The sequence below is a fragment of the Castor canadensis genome, chromosome 7 (genome assembly GCF_047511655.1).
Source record: "Castor canadensis chromosome 7, mCasCan1.hap1v2, whole genome shotgun sequence".
Lineage (NCBI taxonomy): Eukaryota > Metazoa > Chordata > Mammalia > Rodentia > Castoridae > Castor > Castor canadensis.
This window is the reverse complement of record NC_133392.1, coordinates 145,476,520-145,495,345: the sequence shown is the minus strand read 5'-3', so window position 1 is coordinate 145,495,345 and position 18,826 is coordinate 145,476,520. Positions and strand designations below refer to the sequence as shown.

The 18,826-nt window shown below is 39.1% G+C and overlaps 2 protein-coding genes across 9 annotated transcripts; one reads left to right on the top strand and one right to left on the bottom strand.

Annotated features, from left to right (window-relative positions):
* Window positions 1–358: 358 nt before the first annotated feature.
* Pnrc2 (proline rich nuclear receptor coactivator 2) lies at window positions 359–3,387 on the top strand. Its single transcript, XM_020155752.2, has 3 exons — window positions 359–533; window positions 1,014–1,219; window positions 1,451–3,387. The coding sequence occupies exon 3, from the start codon at window positions 1,469–1,471 to the stop codon at window positions 1,889–1,891; it is 423 nt and encodes a 140-aa protein (XP_020011341.1). The 5' UTR covers window positions 359–533; window positions 1,014–1,219; window positions 1,451–1,468; the 3' UTR covers window positions 1,892–3,387.
* Window positions 2,997–17,690, bottom strand: Srsf10 (serine and arginine rich splicing factor 10). Of its 8 annotated transcripts, XM_020155801.2 has the most exons (7): window positions 17,490–17,690; window positions 15,551–15,655; window positions 11,784–11,887; window positions 10,867–11,029; window positions 10,492–10,545; window positions 10,257–10,358; window positions 2,997–7,023 (listed from the first exon to the last, which is right to left on the bottom strand). In XM_020155801.2, exons 1-7 carry the CDS (start codon window positions 17,552–17,554, stop codon window positions 6,963–6,965), a joined length of 654 nt encoding a protein of 217 aa, XP_020011390.1. In that variant the 5' UTR covers window positions 17,555–17,690; the 3' UTR covers window positions 2,997–6,962. The 8 variants fall into 8 exon arrangements, with proteins under 8 accessions (XP_020011390.1, XP_020011372.1, XP_020011363.1 ...); XM_020155783.2 differs by lacking the exon at window positions 10,257–10,358 and having other exon boundaries at window positions 10,492–10,542; XM_020155774.2 differs by lacking the exon at window positions 10,257–10,358 and having other exon boundaries at window positions 17,490–17,689.
* Between the last annotated feature and the right edge of the window lie 1,136 nt (window positions 17,691–18,826).

Sequence of the window (18,826 nt, the reverse complement as noted above, 5' to 3'; positions counted from 1 at the left end):
TGCAGGGCCGAGCGGGAACCACGCCCCGGGCGGAGTCGCCCCGGGCCTCGCCTTCCGCCTCCGCCTCCGCGGGCGCCGGGGGCTGCCGGCCGCGTTTCCAGGGAGAGTCCGGAGCCAGCCGAGGGTCTGGGTGGGCAGCGGCCCGGATCCTCACAGGAAGGTCACTGCGGCCTGGGCAGTTTTTCCCGTCATGCTCCTCCCGCAGGATTTCAAACCCTCGGCAACAACAACCTCCCCGCCCTGGCCCCCGGGCTGCCCCAGCAACAGGCGGCGGCCCGCCTCTCATTGGCCGCGCTCCGCGCCGCCGCGTTCTGATTGGACGCGGAGCCCCCGGCCCCGCTTCTGCGCTCGCCGCCACCTCCATTTTGTTGGTAGAGGCAGGAGGAGGTCGGTTCGGAGACGCCAAGGTGGTCAGCAGCTAGCTAGTCGGTGCTCGCGGGCTGTGTTTGTTTCGTGCCTCGTCTCTCCCTGGAAAGGGAGGGAGGCTTCGACGTCGAAAAGGGAGCCGCTGCCGCAGTCCGAGCTCGAAGTCGGTGAGTGGCGGCACGGCAGACGCGGCCATGTTGGCGCTGCGTTCCCCATTGTGGGGGAAGGCGGCGAGGCGAGCCGGGGAGCCGGGCTCGCGGGGGTGGGCAGGGCAGGACCCGCCCGCAGCCAGGCCCTGGCGGAGGTGGCGAGACTTGGGGCTCGCGTGGGGGAGAGGCTGGATCCGGTCGCGTGCTAGTTCAGGCTGGGCGGCGGGCGCCGGGCGTGGGAAAGCCCCCGGGGGAAGACTCGCGTCAGTCCCAGGGACTTCCCGGGATGGCTACAAACGCTGTCGCCTCCAGATAAAAAACAAAACTTGTGGGACTTGCAGATACCCCTCCCAAACCCTCGAGTCCCGCGAGGACTCCTTAGGACGGCAGTCGTGAGGTCAAAGCGAGCCATGTCGGGACCCCTCATCTGTCGCAGGTCTACAGGGTCGCTCCTTCCCGCGGTGTTGCAGAGTTAAGAAGGCATTTTTACTTTTCTAGCTAGGACTTCTCTCAAACGTACGTGCTGAGGACACTCAGATGTTGGCCTCAGCTCCTAGGCTGAACCCTGCAGATTGGCCCATGAAAACTTCTGAATTGAGACAAAGGAAGGGATCCGTCAGAAAGCAACGCCTGTTATCCTGGGCTTGGCAGCAAGGAAGAGGACGGGAAGTGGAAATCCTGCAATCTGAAAAGCAGACTGAAAGGTACAGAACCTCACATCATACCGGGGGAACGTTTACACTCAGATTTCTGGGTGAGCTCCATTTTTCTTAGGTAATAAATATAGGCTTGCTTTAGCTTTTTGAGTTAAAGCGACTGAACATTGACCTAAGTCTTCCCCAAGATTTCTGACGATAGAAGTTGGAGCTGCAGAAGCTTAATTTTTGAGTTTCTTAATGGAATTTTACTCAACATTTGTTTGCATTTACTTACAGGTGACAAAGAAGCTGAAGATGGGTGGTGGAGAGAGGTATAACATTCCAACCCCTCAATCTAGAAATGTTAGTAAGAACCAACAACAGCTTAATAGACAGAAGACCTTGGATCAGAATTCCCAGATGAAGATTGTTCATAAGAAAAAAGAAAGAGGACACGGTTATAACTCAGCAGCAGCTGCATGGCAGGCCATGCAAAATGGGGGGAAGAACAAAAATTTTCCAAGTAGTCCAAATTGGAACTCTAACTTATCAAGTCCTAGCTTGCTTTTTAAATCTCAAGCCAATCAGAATTATGCTGGAGCCAAATTTAGTGAGCCACCATCACCAAGTGTTCTTCCCAAACCACCAAGCCACTGGGTTCCCGATTCCTTTAATCCTTCAGATAAGGAAATAATGACATTTCAACTTAAAACCTTACTTAAAGTACAAGTCAAGTAACTAATGTTTAAATTTAGTTATGTTTACAAATGGTGGTCATTTAGTCTGAAACATTCACTAGAGAATTAATCTGTAAAATTGGTAATGTAAAAATATAATCAGACTGTATCATTTGTTTTATGTGCTGTGTGCACTGTGATAGTATCAGTGCAACCTAACTAAGTAATTGTACTTGGTAGTTAACTGAATAACTTGAGACACCTGAAGTTTAGATTTGGGGAATGGTAAAGGAATCAGCTTTTTCTTTTGTCTATTGGGGGGAATAATTTAAGATTCATGGCGTTGGTCAGTACATTTACTTTCAGTCAATCAGGTTATAATCATCTAGCTAAAACATACAAGGATTGAAAACTAGGGGTTGAACATTTTAAAATTTAAGGACACCCAAACCAGTAACATGCCAACACCTAATGCACTGCCAGAAGAAAATGTGAATTTTTCTTAACTGCATTTTACAAAACTGTGTGGTTGTGAATGTGTAATGGGCATTTGGGGCTTACTAGAATGAGGCACAGAATACCCAGTGGTCCTGTTTTCTTAAATGCAGTGACTAGGCATCTGTCAACAGAAGTACCAAAACTTTTTCCCTCAGAAATAGTATTAAAAGATCACTCAATAGCTTTCAAAGAACATTCCTGTATTATCGCACTGACAGTGATCTGGCCTCATTCGTCCCTGCAAAGTTTGCAAGTATGGAGTTGTACAATGTGAAGGTTTTAAGTTCCTAAGGAAGAAAGAGCCATGTAAATACATATAGTAAACTTGTAGCATATGTAAAGTTTTCTTGGCCTTTATCTTACAGAAATAGACTATTTTAGTAAATGAATTTGCAGAATGTATGACCATGGACTTTTTATACTATGGCCTAATTTTAAAGGTCCCTAATTGTATTTAAAGTTTGCCCTTGTGCTAAAGTGCCAGTGTATGTATGTTATAAATGATTTGGTTGTAAACTATTTCAAAGTAAAGTGTAATATGCTTCTATTATAACTAAAAAGGTTAAGCTGCTAAAACATTTCCTATTTTAAAGAGATGTAAATGCAGTACAAGATCATTCCCACAACCCCCATCTTTAAACCCAAAGATTCATTTTGGCTTTCACCAGTTCTTGTAACTATGTTTGGTGCCAGGCCAGTGACTTTTTTTTTTTTGGTCAGGACTAAGTGCAACCCAGGGGGACCATTTATGCATCAGATGTAGTTTCTTGCATTGACACCTCAAAGCATGTTTTTACCAACTTGAGGGGTAAACACCAAACAGTTAATCCAGCAAGTCAGAAAAATGTGCGTCAATTTAAAAATCCTAATAGCTAGTATCTTCTCTAATTTGGCACATTTTTTTTTTTTGGTATTTATAAGCAAGACAGCTAAGTTCTATTTCACCAAATAAATTCAGCTGAATTAGTATTACCCAAGTCAAATAATGAATATCCTAAAGGACAAATAATGTATATGATTTGAATTTGAAATATGAAAATTAAAAAAATTTTTTCCCAAGAGGATTGTTTTTATTTAAATAACTGTTATGACTGCCTCATCTTTATTCTTAGAATGTACATAATTAACTTAAATGTGCTAGGACTGTTGGCTGGAAAAGAGGCTACTAATCTGCTATTTGATTAGTTTGACAGCTGTAATTAAGGATGATGTAGAACTCTTCTTTCCCTTCAGTGTTAACAGTTTATATATATATATATAGCCACATTCTTTTCTGTACTGTAATTTGACTAGAATTAATTCTCCTACATACTAGTATTTGAACTCCCACTGACCTGTACTATTTCTAGTTTGGTACTGACAAGCAAACTGGTAAATGTTCAGAGAATGGACGCTGAAAGTAGAAAAGGGATTTGTAAGGGCAACCTGAGTATTTGGTCAGTGATCATATGGGCATCTCATACCTCAGAAAGACATTAATAAAGTTGTGATAATCCTTCAGAAAGTGATGAAGGGATCAAAAAATGGTAGATACAACCTATTGTGTAGGGCTACTTTAGAAATACACAAACAGCAGCCATACTGTGAGCCTTCCTTAGCAAGAATGTGGGGGTTTGGGGGAAAGACAGACGGGAATGGCCAACAGAATGGACCCAAGAGAGATTTTGGGTAAGCTGCAAGCTTTTCCCAGTAAAAGTTGTGCTGTCCGTTTTAAACAGAGATGGAATACATCTCTAAGGCCTCTTACACAGATGAGGTACAAAAAGTCCACTGGGGTAGTTACATCTGAAAGAGCAAAATCTGAAGAAAACCAAGATTTTTTTTTTTTGTCTCCTAGACCAGTTTATTATTTCACTCTCAGCATTCAAAGAAATGTGATCTGCAGAAAACTAGATTACAAAGGCCTTTTACTTCTTTACAAACTACTGTCAATTATCAATGAATTTACATGCCTCATTTTTTATTCCAAAAAAGTCCATTCTTGTAACAAGGATGAAATGGCTTTACAAATACACAAACATTATAATAACCAACACTGTTTGTTAGAGGAAGAGGCAAAGGAAAAGACCCAACAGGAGTCATTTTCCATAATGACTAGCAAAATGTCTTCTAGATGTCAACAGCTGAAGACAAAAAGGATCCTTACTACCACCTATTTATCAAGCCATCACTATAAAAATTGAGAACTTAGCAGTTCTGGGACTCCTAAAACCTTTATGATCCACCAGATTCCTGACTATTGCTCAAATCCCAGCTTTCCCATGTCAAAATATCTTAGGACTTTGTAAACAGGAACATGGTCAAAATGCATTACAAAAATCTCTAGTTGAAATTTGGAAAGCCAGGCTGGAATTAGTTTGTGAGCCACAACTGCCTGAAAGATCTTGGGTTACACAATCTCTTTCTCATCCAGAAAAGCAACCCATTATGTTACAAAGTAGTGAGGAATGAAATAGTGCATGAAAAAAGCCTTTCTCAAGGCAAGTATTCCATAAAGGACAACTTTCTCATCTGTCAAATGGAAGAATACCCATTTCCCAGAAGTGTTTTTAAGATTTAAGTAGGAGTTTCTGAAAAGCATTTGGCTTGGCACATTAAGTGCTTAGTAATATTAACAGCCTTCAATATACATGGAAACAACCACAGCTAGACTAACAATTCATTGTAACTGAACAGCTGCCAAAACCACATGGGCCCTTTCTGATTTACCACATTTAAAACTTTTAGAACTGTTAAGTATTGTTACTGTACTTATAAATGAACAAAGTATTTTCCAGCAAAAATAAAATCAAAACACTATTCACCATTAAAAAAATCTCATCCAAATATGCAACTTAATTCTCCTCTCTGGAACATGTTAACCTCAATTCAAACAGAAATGCAGAAGGGAGATAGAGGACGAACCATCTCTGAACCACACAGATACTGTTCTTAAAAATACACAAAACCACACCTCTACCTGCAAGAACCATCAATTCAATGCTAATGATTATATAAAAGTATAAGATACATTTTGTAATTAAATCTATAATCTTTGCTCTAAACTCTAGATTCCATTATATCAATTTTTATTATCTCCTTGAAAATAAAGCTTCTAAAAGCGTTTCCCAACTTGGTTAAAAAAAAAAAAAAAAAAAAATCAAGCCAAAATGTAGTTTCTAATCTGGTATCTGCCACTTGTGTGATCTTGGGCAGGTCAAAAGCTTTTTTAAACAGATACAAGTACCTCCATTTTGCAACTCCCTTCAGTTATGTGCATTCTACATTTTCAAAATTATGAATCAAAGATTTACACATCATTTCCAGATTTTTAGATGAATTCCTTTACATAAAGCTTTAAGTATGTGGCAAAAATACAACAAAAATAAAATGTGATTGAATCAATATATGATAAACTTCATATCCTAATAAGGAACTAAGGAATCCAAAACATTTTGTGACACTATAAAAGTTATTTATTCACTATACAGAATATGCCCCCTATAAGACGTACATGTAAATCACTATGAAGTATAATTTGGTGAACATTTTCTCAATTACAGAATATACTAAATCAGTTGGGTAACAGCTGTCTGCCTCAAAATAATCTAAGTATAGCACCCAGGGTGTCTCCTTTATATCTAACGCAAAGTTAAATATTTATTTGGGGGATTCTTTTCTAACGTGTTTGAGGCAGAGTTAACAATTTAATACAACTCTATCATACAGTCACTGCACAATAAATCAGTTTATTACAGATTAAATAACTTTTTCATTATTTGTATTAATGGGATGCAAACAAATACTGAATACTTTTAGATGGCAAATAACCATAAAGTATCTTTGATAGTATACTGGGTTTTATAATTACATTAGGATATGAGCAGTGTAAAATTACACCCTAAACAGAACGAGGCCACATTATAATGATTCACTAGATTGTGCTCAATACACATTTACTGAATAATGGACTCATCTATTCTTCTCCCCAATTATCCAGTGAAATGTTTTGCCCACAGTAAGGGCTCAATAAATATTTTCTGAATATACTGACTAGGAAAGAGGTGAAAAGAGATGGACCTCTCAGCTGGGTGTCAAGTATAACTGGAATTTACCTGGGAAAGAGAGTGGTTCATGTAAACTGCATGTGGTATACGAGCAAATAAACTCAGATGCCAACAAAGCAAACAATTAAGCAGAGAATACTGGCACCGGAATAACAAGGCAAGACTTGCCAATAATAGCATAAGTGGAACTGACTTTTAAGAGATAACCAAGAAAGTTTATATTGGACCATACCTTCTCCAATTTCAGACAGACCAATAGAGGCACCGTAAGAAACTATGGCTGTCTTCCTTAATACTCACATATCCTATTAGTTTCCAATAATTTATCATGGATATTACCCATGAATCAGTATAAACCTGTTCATATTTAGGGATTAGTTTCCACAAGTACAAAGTTGAATTTCCTTTTATTTGTCCTAAAATGCTTACTTTCAAACGTGAAGGGACTTCAATTATTCCATGTAGTTTTCGATAATTCTTTTATCTTTTCAGACCAGAGTCAAAATATTCGTACAGTATTCATACTGCAGCACCTTCCACCCACCCTTTGGTCGCTTGAACTGCCCTTCTTTGGTTCTTTTTCCGCTTTCAGATCTTTCTTGAAGTGTAGTAAGCAGAACTGTACTGGGTATTCCAGCTGCAGTTTGGTCTTAAATAAAAGAAGGATGTTTGTCAGTTTGGTTTTCTTTATTCTTCTCTGTGGTATACAGGATTTTGTTAGTTGACTGGATGTAGCAGCTTACTGGGCCAAATTGTCAAGAGAATAGTACAGTAGTTCCCAGGTCTTTCCCCTAGGCTGTAACTTAACAGCTCAAACTCTATGTAGCACCTGTCCTTTCTCACTGAAGCATTTATCTCTTACTTTTCTTCTTGCTTACTTGGCTTTAAAAAAAAAAAAAAAATGCAGAGTGAGCTTAAGTAAAAAGAGAGGCAAAGTGTCAGCCTTCACTTGAATGTCGACATGACTACTCTGTAGAATAGAGCCCAGTGCCAGACACACAGTACATTCTAAATTGTGAAACTCAAATCTAAAATTACCTTAAAACACAGTACAGAGATCCTCACCAAGTATCAGTAGGATCCTTACCACCATGAGTTCAACTAGTCCTTGTGAAGCTACATCATTTTTAGAAACAATATATAAGCTTCTCAAGTCTGAGAGCTAAAAATAAACTGACAAAGTAAAAACAAAAACATTAGGCCTTCTAGTTCTACAGAGACTGAGAACAATTTCACTGGGCTATCTCCTCAATCTACTCTCAAATTATAATCCATTAAAAAAAATCTAAGGACCATATCTAGGTTCAAATCTTGGCTATACGATTTACAGTCCCCCCTTTGGTGCCTCAGTTTTCTTATCTGTGGTAAGGGGCTAAAAATGAAGCATCATCCTTACAGGGTTTTGTGAAGAACAAATGAGTCAACAACACAGCCGCTTGAACAGTGTCTGGCACATTGTAAACTAATCAGCTATAACTGTTAACTATGAAATAGCTAGAATTTACAGAGGGCCTCAACCACTCCCCCAAAGTGGTCATCGTCACTTAATAAATGCTCACCTGGATTCAATGAAAAAGAATTTCAAATGTATGTTGTTTAGGAAGGGGGCGAGCAGAATTACTGACTCATCTAATAATGAAAAGTATAAATTTGTAATTAGCTGGCTCAAATTTCGATTTAATGTATCTTAACACTACTGAAAAACCTCTGAAGAGAGGCTAAATGAGGAATTGTGAAATAACTTTGACATAAGGAACTAAGTACTATGTAAAAGATGGAGATTTCTGGCAGGTTGTATCATTTCCAAAGTTAGTTGTGCCTAATGCAACATTGATTAAAAATATTCCTAAATCTATAAGGGATTATTTCCATTGTTATTTTAGACTCATATTCAATACTATAATAATTCCAGTTAATCATTATTTCCTTCATTTTGTTTTTATTATAGCATGTTTGCTTAATTTACAGCAAGCAGAAAATAAGCTGGGTCTTGTTTTGATCCAAACATTGATGTCTTAAAGGTCGTACACAATATTTGTTAAAAAGAACATATAAAAATACCTTTTTAGAAGCTTCTATAAGAAAGAAAATACAAAGTTTAACCCCACAACTTTCCTCTTTGCTAGAACTGCAAACTACTGCTACAGTTTTAAATAGACTTTGTTGTTTAAACTATACATCCAGGAAAATCTAAAAAAATTAAAGAAACGTGCATATAAATGATTGCATAGCAGAACATGAACATTAACTGCAAACAGTAAAGAAATGAAAGTTAGAAACACTATCAAATATACAAAGGTTCTAGAATCGATCCTTTAAACACATTCCACAAACAGTATTAAAAACCATCTTTGTTCTTTACAGGCAAGGCCTAGACTTCTAAAATCAAAATTAAAAAAAAAAAAGTAATCCTCTAAAAGGAATCATTTTCCCATAGTATTTCTTACTTATATCTCCAAGCAGTCTGAGATTTTTAAAGATGCTGCCTTTTTATTCTGAAATGAGACTGGACATTTCAAGTCACTTTTTATTACCTCCCGAACGTTCTGAGAAATACTAGAAATTATAATTAAGGGTATTACTTCCTCGTTTTTAGTCAAGTACTACGGTACTACGTTGATAATCAAAAACTAAGAGATGTGGCTCTTGCTTAAAACTAATCCTTTATCCAAAATTACTTTAAATTTCATGGCACCACAGAATCATCAAGGATGGGAGTGTTATCTTTCAATTTGCCTCACATTAAATAAACTGAGGTGTAAAGAGCAAGCCCCCCTCAAAAAGAGGTAGGCAAATTTTGATACAAATGCACATGCCAAGTGCTGTAAGCATCAAAATTCATTTTTTTACACTATGCACAAACACAAAATCTATTTTGGAACAATTTACTAATGCTTCTAACAGCAAGAAAACTAAGTAACAATGGTCAACAATGCTCCTTAAATTTTAGAGTAACTTTATGTAAGAACATTCTTTTCCCCTTAAAATTATTTCCGTCATCACTGACATGTTCAAGTTTTAAGGGGAGTTTTTCTGATGTTTTTATATTCCAAATCTTAGAACAGAAAAAAAAAGTAGTGAAGGCTCCATGTTTCAGTAAAGTACTCACTCTTCCTCAGAATGCTACCTAACCCAGTTGGCATCATTCCCCAAGACAGTGGGGTTAAGAAAAGAACTAGTCCACACTGCATCATAAATAAACTGTTATCATGGGCCTAGTTATCTTGACAAGACATAGAGGTCCACCCTGAACCTACATGTGTCTGAGCAGTAAGTGTGGTAATGTGGCTACAACCTCACTTTTGTATCATTCTATCTTATCAGCAAGCTACATTTCTAGGTTAACAGTTCTATCAAATATGAAAATTTATCTTTAATAAGACAATGTTGCAAATTATGGTCAACCAACATCTTTTCACCAGATAATTCAAGCATAAAAAATGAGAATCTTTACAAAAATATACAGAGACACCACAAATTGGTAGCTGCCCATAACATTAAACAAACTGGACTCTTAAGAGTGGCTTCTCAACAGCATATCATTTTAATATAACCATTGCCTGGTACAGGGAAAACTAACAAGTGTTTTTACGCATCATTGCAACATTGTATTCCTGATAATTTAAGTATACCAAACTATGAGTAAATGAATGATACATGCCTAGAAAGTATCATAGTTTATACTATCAGTGGCCACTGGACTTAGGACTAGTCCAAGACCTTGATCTAGATTTTGACCTAGACCTAGACTGTGATCTTGACTGAGATTTGGATCTAGGTGGTTCTTTTTTCCTTGATTCCTTTTCATATCTTGAGCCAGACTTATAATGTGTTTTGGAATCTGTTTTAGAGGTGCCTCTAGTTTTGGTGTGAGATGCAGACCTAGACCGTGATTTAGCCTTCATTTCTTTCTTGGGCTGGGACTTGGACCGTGATCTTGAATTGGATTTAGATCTTGAAAAAGATCGATTTCGGTGTTTGAATCTTTCAAAACAGAGGAGAGATACAATTAGAGTAAAAATTAGATTCTATATTAATCAAATTTGTTATTTTTAGAGCAAAAGTTCACTCTGAAATTGAAAAACATACAAGTCTTTTTCAAAGCAAAGTTATTTACCTATCATTGTCGGAATGGCTTCTGCTACGCCGTGGTCTTCCAGTCGGTCTACTGCTAAAAAGCATATCAGAAAAAGCAAACAGTGACAAATGTCTATAAAGAGTCTTAAAACTCTTTAAATGAAACAATAAAATATTTTTGATCTCAGTGAAGCACTGAACATATATAAGTAAAAGTAAACAAAAAGGTAAAAAAATTAAATGCTAACAAACACATCTTTTTTGAGACTGGGTCTGTATTGCCCAGGCTAGCCTCAAACTCCTGGACTCATGTAGTCCTCCCAACTCAGATGTCTGAATGGTTGGGACTACAGGCATACACCACCACACCTGCCCAGTTAAAAACAAAAAACAGGTCATTGTATATCACACTTACTTTCTAGGACTATAAGATCTTCTATAGTTGTAATCAAAAGACCGACTTCTTGATCGCCTCCTTTCGTAACTTCGGCTTCTAGAACGTCTGTATCTGTCATAATCATCATAGCGTGAAGAGCTATACACATTCCTCCCTTCCTTGGCTTTCATTTGGTTTGGTGCTAAGAAATATATAGAAGAGAAATACTTAGAAACAAAAAACTTCAAATTATAAGAAAACACTCTAATATCCCTTTCTCTTATACAAAGGAAAATAAAGTATTTTAGAATCTGTTTTAGAGAGGTGTCCAGTTTTGGTGTGAGATGCAGACCTAGAATGTGATTAATCTTCCTTCCTTGGATGAGGTCAAGGTCATGGAATATTAATCTTAGAAATGATTATTTCCTAGGATGCGTATTGGGAGACTAAACTAACATTCCCAACTGTTTTTTCAATGCCGCCTCACAATTTAGCTTCTTTGATTCCTTTTTTTTTTTTTTTTTTTTTTTGCGGTACTTGGGTTTGAACTCAGGGCCTTGTACTTGCTAGGCAAGAACTCTATTGCTTGAGCTACCCCTTCAGCCCACAATGTAGCTTCTTGACTAACATCTGCCACTACTTTTGACTATAGGAATTTATACCACTGAAGTATATGAAATTCTAAATTTGGTGTATGAACAAATGTGTAGCACCAAAATGCAGTAATATAAAAACACCCAGGAACCCAATACCCATTTCAAGAACTAGAGAATTACCAAGTTTGTGTCTACCTACATGCTCTTTCTTCAGCAGCTGTTTTAATTTCTCTCTTTCAGTACCTCACCCCAGGTTACATAACAGGAACCTTTTTAGTCTTGTAGAGATGTATAAACTGTGTACTTCTGAGGAAGAACTCTCAAAACATTTGTCTAAAAATTAGGCATGAAAGTACTTACTTTTTCGATCCCCCTGTGCAAACTGTATCTCAATCTGACGTCCACAAATCCATTTTCTGTCCAAATTATGTAAAGCATCTTCAGCATCACGAACATCCTCAAATGTGCTAAATGTTAAGGGGCTTGGGAAGTTTTATAAACTTTGATAATGAAAGTTCAGTTGGTAAGTCTGAACAGTTCACAATCTCCAAGAATTGTTCTAGAAAGTCAACCAGACCCTACTTACTACTTGGTTGATTCAGCCATTAATAATAAAGCCTAATTTGTGATTTCCTAAGGCATACATTTTAGAAAACACACGTGAAAACATGTTGTAGGTAAGATTTGTTATAGCTGAACCACCAAGTTATCCTACTAAAAATCTCCCCCAAGTTTTGAGAATTAACTTTATAAAACAAGACAGAAAAGAAAAAAATTGGTTGATTCTATGTCGGGCACTAAAACAGTAATTTCTTAAAATAAAACCAAATACTGTTGTCATGTTTTAAATGAAAAAAGAGAACGCCAATAGTTCTTGTGTAAGCAAGCAAAATATGCCTTACCTTACAAAAGACGAAAGTATTAATTTCAAATTTTTTTTTCAGATATAGCTAGTAACTATTGTTTTATGTAGTTGTCTTCCTTGCCCTATGCAGGGAAGACAGGCATGCTAGCTACTTGTGGGTATGAAGACAGATAAAGCAATATTCAATATTATACCAAATGCATATTATATCCATGCAGACTATACAAGCATGCTATCAAAATAAACCATTTTCACGACTCCTACACATAAAGCCCTAAACTAACTTCAATACTAAATATACAGATTCCTGCAAAGAAGTGGGTCTTGGACTGGTTTCCAACCTGAGAATTTCAAGATAACAGTTACCAGTGGTAAGCAGAAATGGCTGGTATTTGATTTTGAGACGCTAAGCTGCTGTGTCCTCTCTGCTCATGTCAGCAATAGTACTATAAGGACTGCAAGGTTTACAGTTATTCTGTTCAAACACAGTCCTTTTCTAAAGCCCCATTCTAAGGGGAAGCCAAGTACACCACACACAAAGCAGTGTTTGATATAAAAGGGTTTAAAGAGAGCTAGGTTAAGTTTTGGTATGAATTTTCATTCTATCCTAAATATCATTATTCTAGCCTGTCCATATCTTTTTCATATGTAAATTTGAGAACTAAGAGTACAGATTTGGAGATCAGATTTAGAAAACATCCCTGCAGGGATACATTCCTTTTAAGACTGATTATTAGGGCTCCCCCCCTGCAGAGACCCAGTAGTCTAACTCAGCCTGGCTATACTTTTGTCCTGAAAGGAATTAAGGACTATAGCAGGTTTCCACCTCTCTTCCTGAGACCATTATGTGTAGATTAAATGGAAGCAGAGGTTTTTCCAAGTCTTAAATCTGGGCTTTCAACATGAAAGGATGGAGTGTTTAAATATTTAAATACTATTATTGAAGGTTAACTTGAGGTAAATTGCACTTAGGCTATAACCTAATGAAGAGTTTTTTTTTTTGTTGTTATTCTAAGGGACAATACAAAAATTTAAAAAAGGATTTACATCACGAACTATAAAGAGGTCTTTTAATTTTGGCATTGTTGGGATTTGAACTCGGGCACTTAGTTAGGAGGCAGGTGCTCTACCACTTGAGCCACACCTTCAGCCAGAAACTATAAAGATTATTAACAAGAACAGAGCATCCTCTGATGCTATCCACAAAAAATAGAATCCTGGGCTGATAGAGAGGTCCTACACATCACCTGTTAAGCCGGGGCTAGGAAGCGAAGGCTAACTGGGTAGAGTCAGGTAGAAGAGTTAGCAGGAATAAGAGCAGCCAAGAGTAACACTGATACCAGTCATGGAGAAATTTGTACTTCAGCTTTTCCAAAAATGAAACTGAAAAGCCTATTACTTCTTTTTTTTTAACTATTTCTAAGACCATAATAAAAGACTTACTGAACATGTATCAGCAGTTATCTTTCTTCTTTGCATTTCTTTGCATAACTTTGTCTCTCAAATATCACACACTCTTGAGTCAAACTACTGCTAACCCTGTGCACCTGCCACCCCAAACGAGGTTAAAAAAAAAAAAAATCAAATGAACTTTGTAAGCCAGAATGCATCACTATCTTTATTTACAAGACAGATACAGCTATTATCCTCTCTGTATGTCTTTTGCAACTAATTCCCAAAGCTGTCCATGATCACTGGCTCTGCATGAGTAGCTTTTGGCCTTTCCCTGCCAAGTCTCACTAGGACTTCACAACTTCAAAGCTGCAAGAGACTTACTGAATTTAAGCAGTAAGAATTTTTCCTGGTCTCAAGATCACAGCTCAAATCTTTGTTTTTCTGCAGAGAGATGGTCTCACTGAAGTTAGAAAGTCACCTGAAACCCTGGGTCAAGGATCAATTTTCCATAGATCTTAATTGGGTACCTACACCAAGGAGAAGGCCTTCTGCAGTCCATCCAGGGCCAACTGATCATGTGCTAAAGCAATGCAGGGCCAGCAGACTTCACAGAGCTAAACTCCAGAAATTAGAGGAGTTTGTGTGTCTTCCCAGCAGCCATTTAAAAATCTATCTTTTCACAGTATTTCTAATGGATCTGACACCACAAGACTACTAGAACTGTTTCTAAGTAGTCCCCAGTACATGCACCTGTCTCCCTTTTAAATAGGGTTCTGTGACTTGACACCAGAACCTCATACTACTCCAAAGAGCCTCTGATCACCAAAACTTAAATATGCCGAATTTAAGCTTAACAGTGTTAGATCCTGTTATACTTTTAAAAGTGCATTTATACAAGACCACAATCACAACATCAAAGGCCCACACATTATCAAGTTACAGGTTTTGTCACTAGACCAAACCAGAATAATTTTGAAAATTAACTGCTTAACAAAACATTAAAAAAAAAAAAGAAAAAAAGAAAAAGAAAAAAAAAAAAAGGAAAATAGTTATTCTGTAGGATACATCAGGTATGACTCCTTTAATCTTGGCCATCATTCAACTTCATCTTGACCTTTAACTCTTTTAGTGCTTGTCAGAAGGACTTGTCATGAGATGCTTGGCCAAATATGACAGATGGCTTTATCTTTAACTTTGAAAAACAACCTTTTCCCCCTCTGTAGATAAAGCGAGGCTTTGTCTCCCATTAGGCTTGTCCTTCTTCCAGCTTTTCTTTATTTTTTCTTTTCCCAAACTCTCCCTTCTCTTCAAGCCTGATCCTTAAGAGGTCTTTGGCTTGTCTACTTGCCTTAAGTGTTGAACTCTACTCTAAAGGTTCTTTCATGCTTTCTCTTTGGGGTCTCCATAACTGTACAGCTTTACATTCTGAGGTAACAACAGAGGACAGCAAATTAGGGGACAATATTAAAGAAGTTTACCTCATTGTTATACAATTTGTTTTTGATTAAGTGATTCAAATTAACAAACAAGAATACTAAACTTTAATTGCTAAGCACAAGAACATATTAACTTTTAATTTGACTTACATTTAAGGTAGTAGCAACCAGAGTGCATTCAAATTTAAATCACATATTATAATCATTGATTTGAGTTTCAGCAGCATGGATGAAAATTTAAATATTTAACCATTTTTGGATTAACTTTAAGAAATAGAGCAATGTGAGTCAGAATTAATTTTCAAAAATTTGAAGACATAGACATTTGTTAGAGGACAAAAACAAACTACTTCTTAGATGTTACCACTTACATAAACTTGAAATTCAAACTTCAACACCCCTCACTAATCAGCCATCTGAAGAAAGGATATTGAACATAAGCAAATCCTCTTGGACGTCGAGTGTAGAAATCAAGTGGAACATACACATCAACTATAGGACCATAACGACCAAATTCACGCCGTAAATCTTCAGACCTAAAACGTCATAGTAAGAATTCAAATTTCTAGGTTCAGACTCTTAAAATTAAGAGATTTTTCTTTTCTTTCATTTGCGGTACTGGGGTTTGAGAATTTGGGGCCTTGCACTTGCTAGGCAGGTGCTCTACCTTTGAGCCACACCCCTAAACCCCAAAGAGTTTCTTTATATGCAATAATTATTTCTTGGTAAGATCTTAAACAATGAAAGGAACTGTGATTAATAACAGTGTGACCCATGGTTCCCGCTGTATTCCTGTCATGGTTGACCTGAAACTGAGGAGCTATCTAAATCTCTACATTATCACAACCAACTAAGAACACAGAAAAAGCTGGGCGCTGATCACTCCTGCAATCCCCGCCAGAGATCAAAGGGTTCGAAGCCAGCCCAGGGAAACAGTTTTCCAGACCCTATCTCAAAAATATTCAATACAAAAATAGGCTGGCAGAGGGGCTCAAGTGGTAGAGTGCCTGCCGAACAAGCATGAAGCTGAGTTTAAACCCCAGTACCACCACCAAAATAAAGTAAAAACAAAAAATATGTAAACTATACAGAGAAATATAAAATAGTAATACATCTTTCTGACCAAGGAAAGGTAGACTCCTAGAACCTGGAAGATTGAATGCTTGCAATCCCAGCACCCAGCACTTTGGAGGCTGAAGCAGAATTGCAAGTTCAAGGCCAGCTTGGGAAATATAGCTAGACCCTGTCTCAACAAACAACAAAAAATGCAGTTTCTAATACCATTTTACATATGTAAGGTATAATTATATATGGGAATAATTTTAAAAAACCAGCCTTCATTTTTCATTAAAGGTACAGCAGCATTAGATTGCATTTTTTCCATAGCATCAAACAAACTCTACCACTCTGAGTTTACCAGTATTTTTACCTCAATATTGTGCCGACAGGGTCAGAAAATACTAGGTAGATAAGGTCTGAAAAGTTAAAACCACAAATATGTCTAACTCCTTAAGTATCAACATGACAAAGAAGAAATTTTTCCAGACGCTGAACAGATTACTATTGCCTTTTCTTTTACTTAATGCTAGGACCGAAGAAAGTAAAACACAAAGCTAACCAAAAACAAAACACTCCTGATTTTTTTTGTTTGCCGATATGTGAAATGTGAAGCCTCATCATGTGAGACCTTGTAAAAATTGTGAAAGCAATTCGAAGTAAGGGAACTGCTGAAAACAAAGCCTATTTAAAGGTATGGTCTCAATTAACCTAATTCAGCTACCAACGTCCTAATGGAAGCGACTTCCTCTACCCGCCTTTCTCAAAGGATAGCCAGAATTTCAGGGAAATGGGAAGAACACCTCCATTTATCAGGAAAAATCTTTAATTTCTCAAATCTCAACAATCCTCCCCACCCCCTATCTCCAACGGATTACACATCATTAATATAACGGCCAAAAAAGGAAAACCGGGTAGCAAACGCTTTTGCACCTTCCTCTCCCTCAGTCCCATTATTTCACTGCAATATCTATTTTCTTTTAACTGGAAAAAAATTTTCAGGGCGAGGGGGCGTGCACGCTGCATGCAGAACGTGGATTGAGATCAATGGGGAGCGGACGTCTAGCTGCGCCACGAGGACGCAGGGAAGAAGGCCGCGAAAACCCGCCCGCGGCGGGCCCGACTCGGCCCGGCCCAGCTCGACTCGGGCGCCGCCCTGGCTCCCGCGCAGCAGCCGAGACCCGCGGCGCGGCCTGGCTCCGGCGCGGGACCCGCCATCTTCGCCCCGCCCCTCCCCCGGCCCGGCGCCGCTCACTCCTCTCCGTGCGCCCGCGGCCTCCCCGTGCAGGCCCAGAGAACATGCCCTGTCCCTACCTGGTGTCGTCGGCTACGTTCCTGACGAACAGAGACGTGTTGGGGGGACGCAGGTAGCGGGACATGACGGCACCGTGAGTTTCGGCCAGGGGCACTAACGGGCTCAGCAAACCGTCCGCGACTCCCGGCGGCGGCTTCTCAGACGCACACAGCCAGAGGGCTCCGCTACGGCAACTGCCTCCTCTCGCGAGACTTCACTCCCGCCTCCAATGCCCCCCTCCTCCTCCGTACAACACCGGCAACGGCTTTTCCCGCGAGATCACCAGTCGCGCGCCTGCGCACCCTGAGAGGGGGAGCGCGCGCGGCAGCGTAGGTCCCGTTCATTGGTTTCCTGCACGGCCCTCTTCCCCTCCCCCCGTCTGCTCTTTCTTTCTTTCGCGCTTCATTTTCCCGCTCTTCTGCCTTGCGATCCACCCTCCTTCTAGCCCAGATCAGCAAGCGGATGTTTTAACCCCTACGCCGACCTTTACAGTTGTTACTAAGTAGCCTGGTTTTTTAGCATTAAAACCCAGAGGGACTGTTCTACAATTCCCTGTCTGGTCTAAGTGATGCCCAGGCAAGAGAAGACTGGAGAGTTTCAGCTGAGTGTGAAAGGGAAGGAGTTGTGCAGAAAGCTGGGCCTGTCCCTCGATACTGTTCCCAGGGCGCGGGCACACTCCCTACGCCTCTTTCCGCTGCCCACTTCTCTGTCTTCTTCCTGATGAAGGGCCGGGACCAAACGTCACATTTTAGTGTCTGCTAGGTTTAAAAGTGTATTTGCTGCTAATGGCTTCCTAGCTATGCAGTTCCTGTATTGCAGTGGTTCTTAAATTTTTGGTCTCAGAACCCTTTTACACTTACAGATTAACAGGTTATAGAAGCCCTAAAAGAGGTGGTGTTTGGTGTTTTACCATGCTGGGAATGGAAACCAGGGCCTTATGCATGCTAAGTAAGCGCTTTACCAAAGAGCTACACACACACACCACCTTTGAATATGGGTTATATCTATTAACTGTGTACTGACTTTGAACTTTAAAATGGAGAAAACTTTTAAGACAAGGCACAAACACATATTCCACCATACTTCATCAAGCATCCTGTCAAGCCTTTGGAAAACTCCACTCTACGGCGGAGAGGATGTGCATGAAAAAAGGAAATTATTACCAGAGTCCCTGGACCGTGAGTTCTGGCTCTGGGTCTGAACGTGACCCACATTAAGATAAAATAAGATAACATATGGAGAAATGAATTTATTTACAATTTTGGTCAAAACCGGGGAGAGGGATATTCCTAATCTGTCACTGCCTTATGCATAGCAATGCTACAAGTTACAGAAAAGATGAAGCAGAAGCCAGGAG

Bases quoted from the DNA above. Each gene is read 5' to 3' on its own strand.
- Pnrc2 (XM_020155752.2), top strand. From the start codon at position 1,469: ATGGGTGGTGGAGAGAGGTATAACATTCCAACCCCTCAATCTAGAAAT.
- Srsf10 (XM_020155759.2), bottom strand. From the start codon at position 17,554: ATGTCCCGCTACCTGCGTCCCCCCAACACGTCTCTGTTCGTCAGGAAC. The intron at 11,030-11,783 runs GTAAGTACTTTC...TATATTTCTTAG, and splicing joins TGCACAGGGGGATCGAAAAA to CACCAAACCAAATGAAAGCC. The intron at 10,359-10,491 runs GTAAATAACTTT...CTGTTTTGAAAG, and splicing joins AGCCATTCCGACAATGATAG to ATTCAAACACCGAAATCGAT.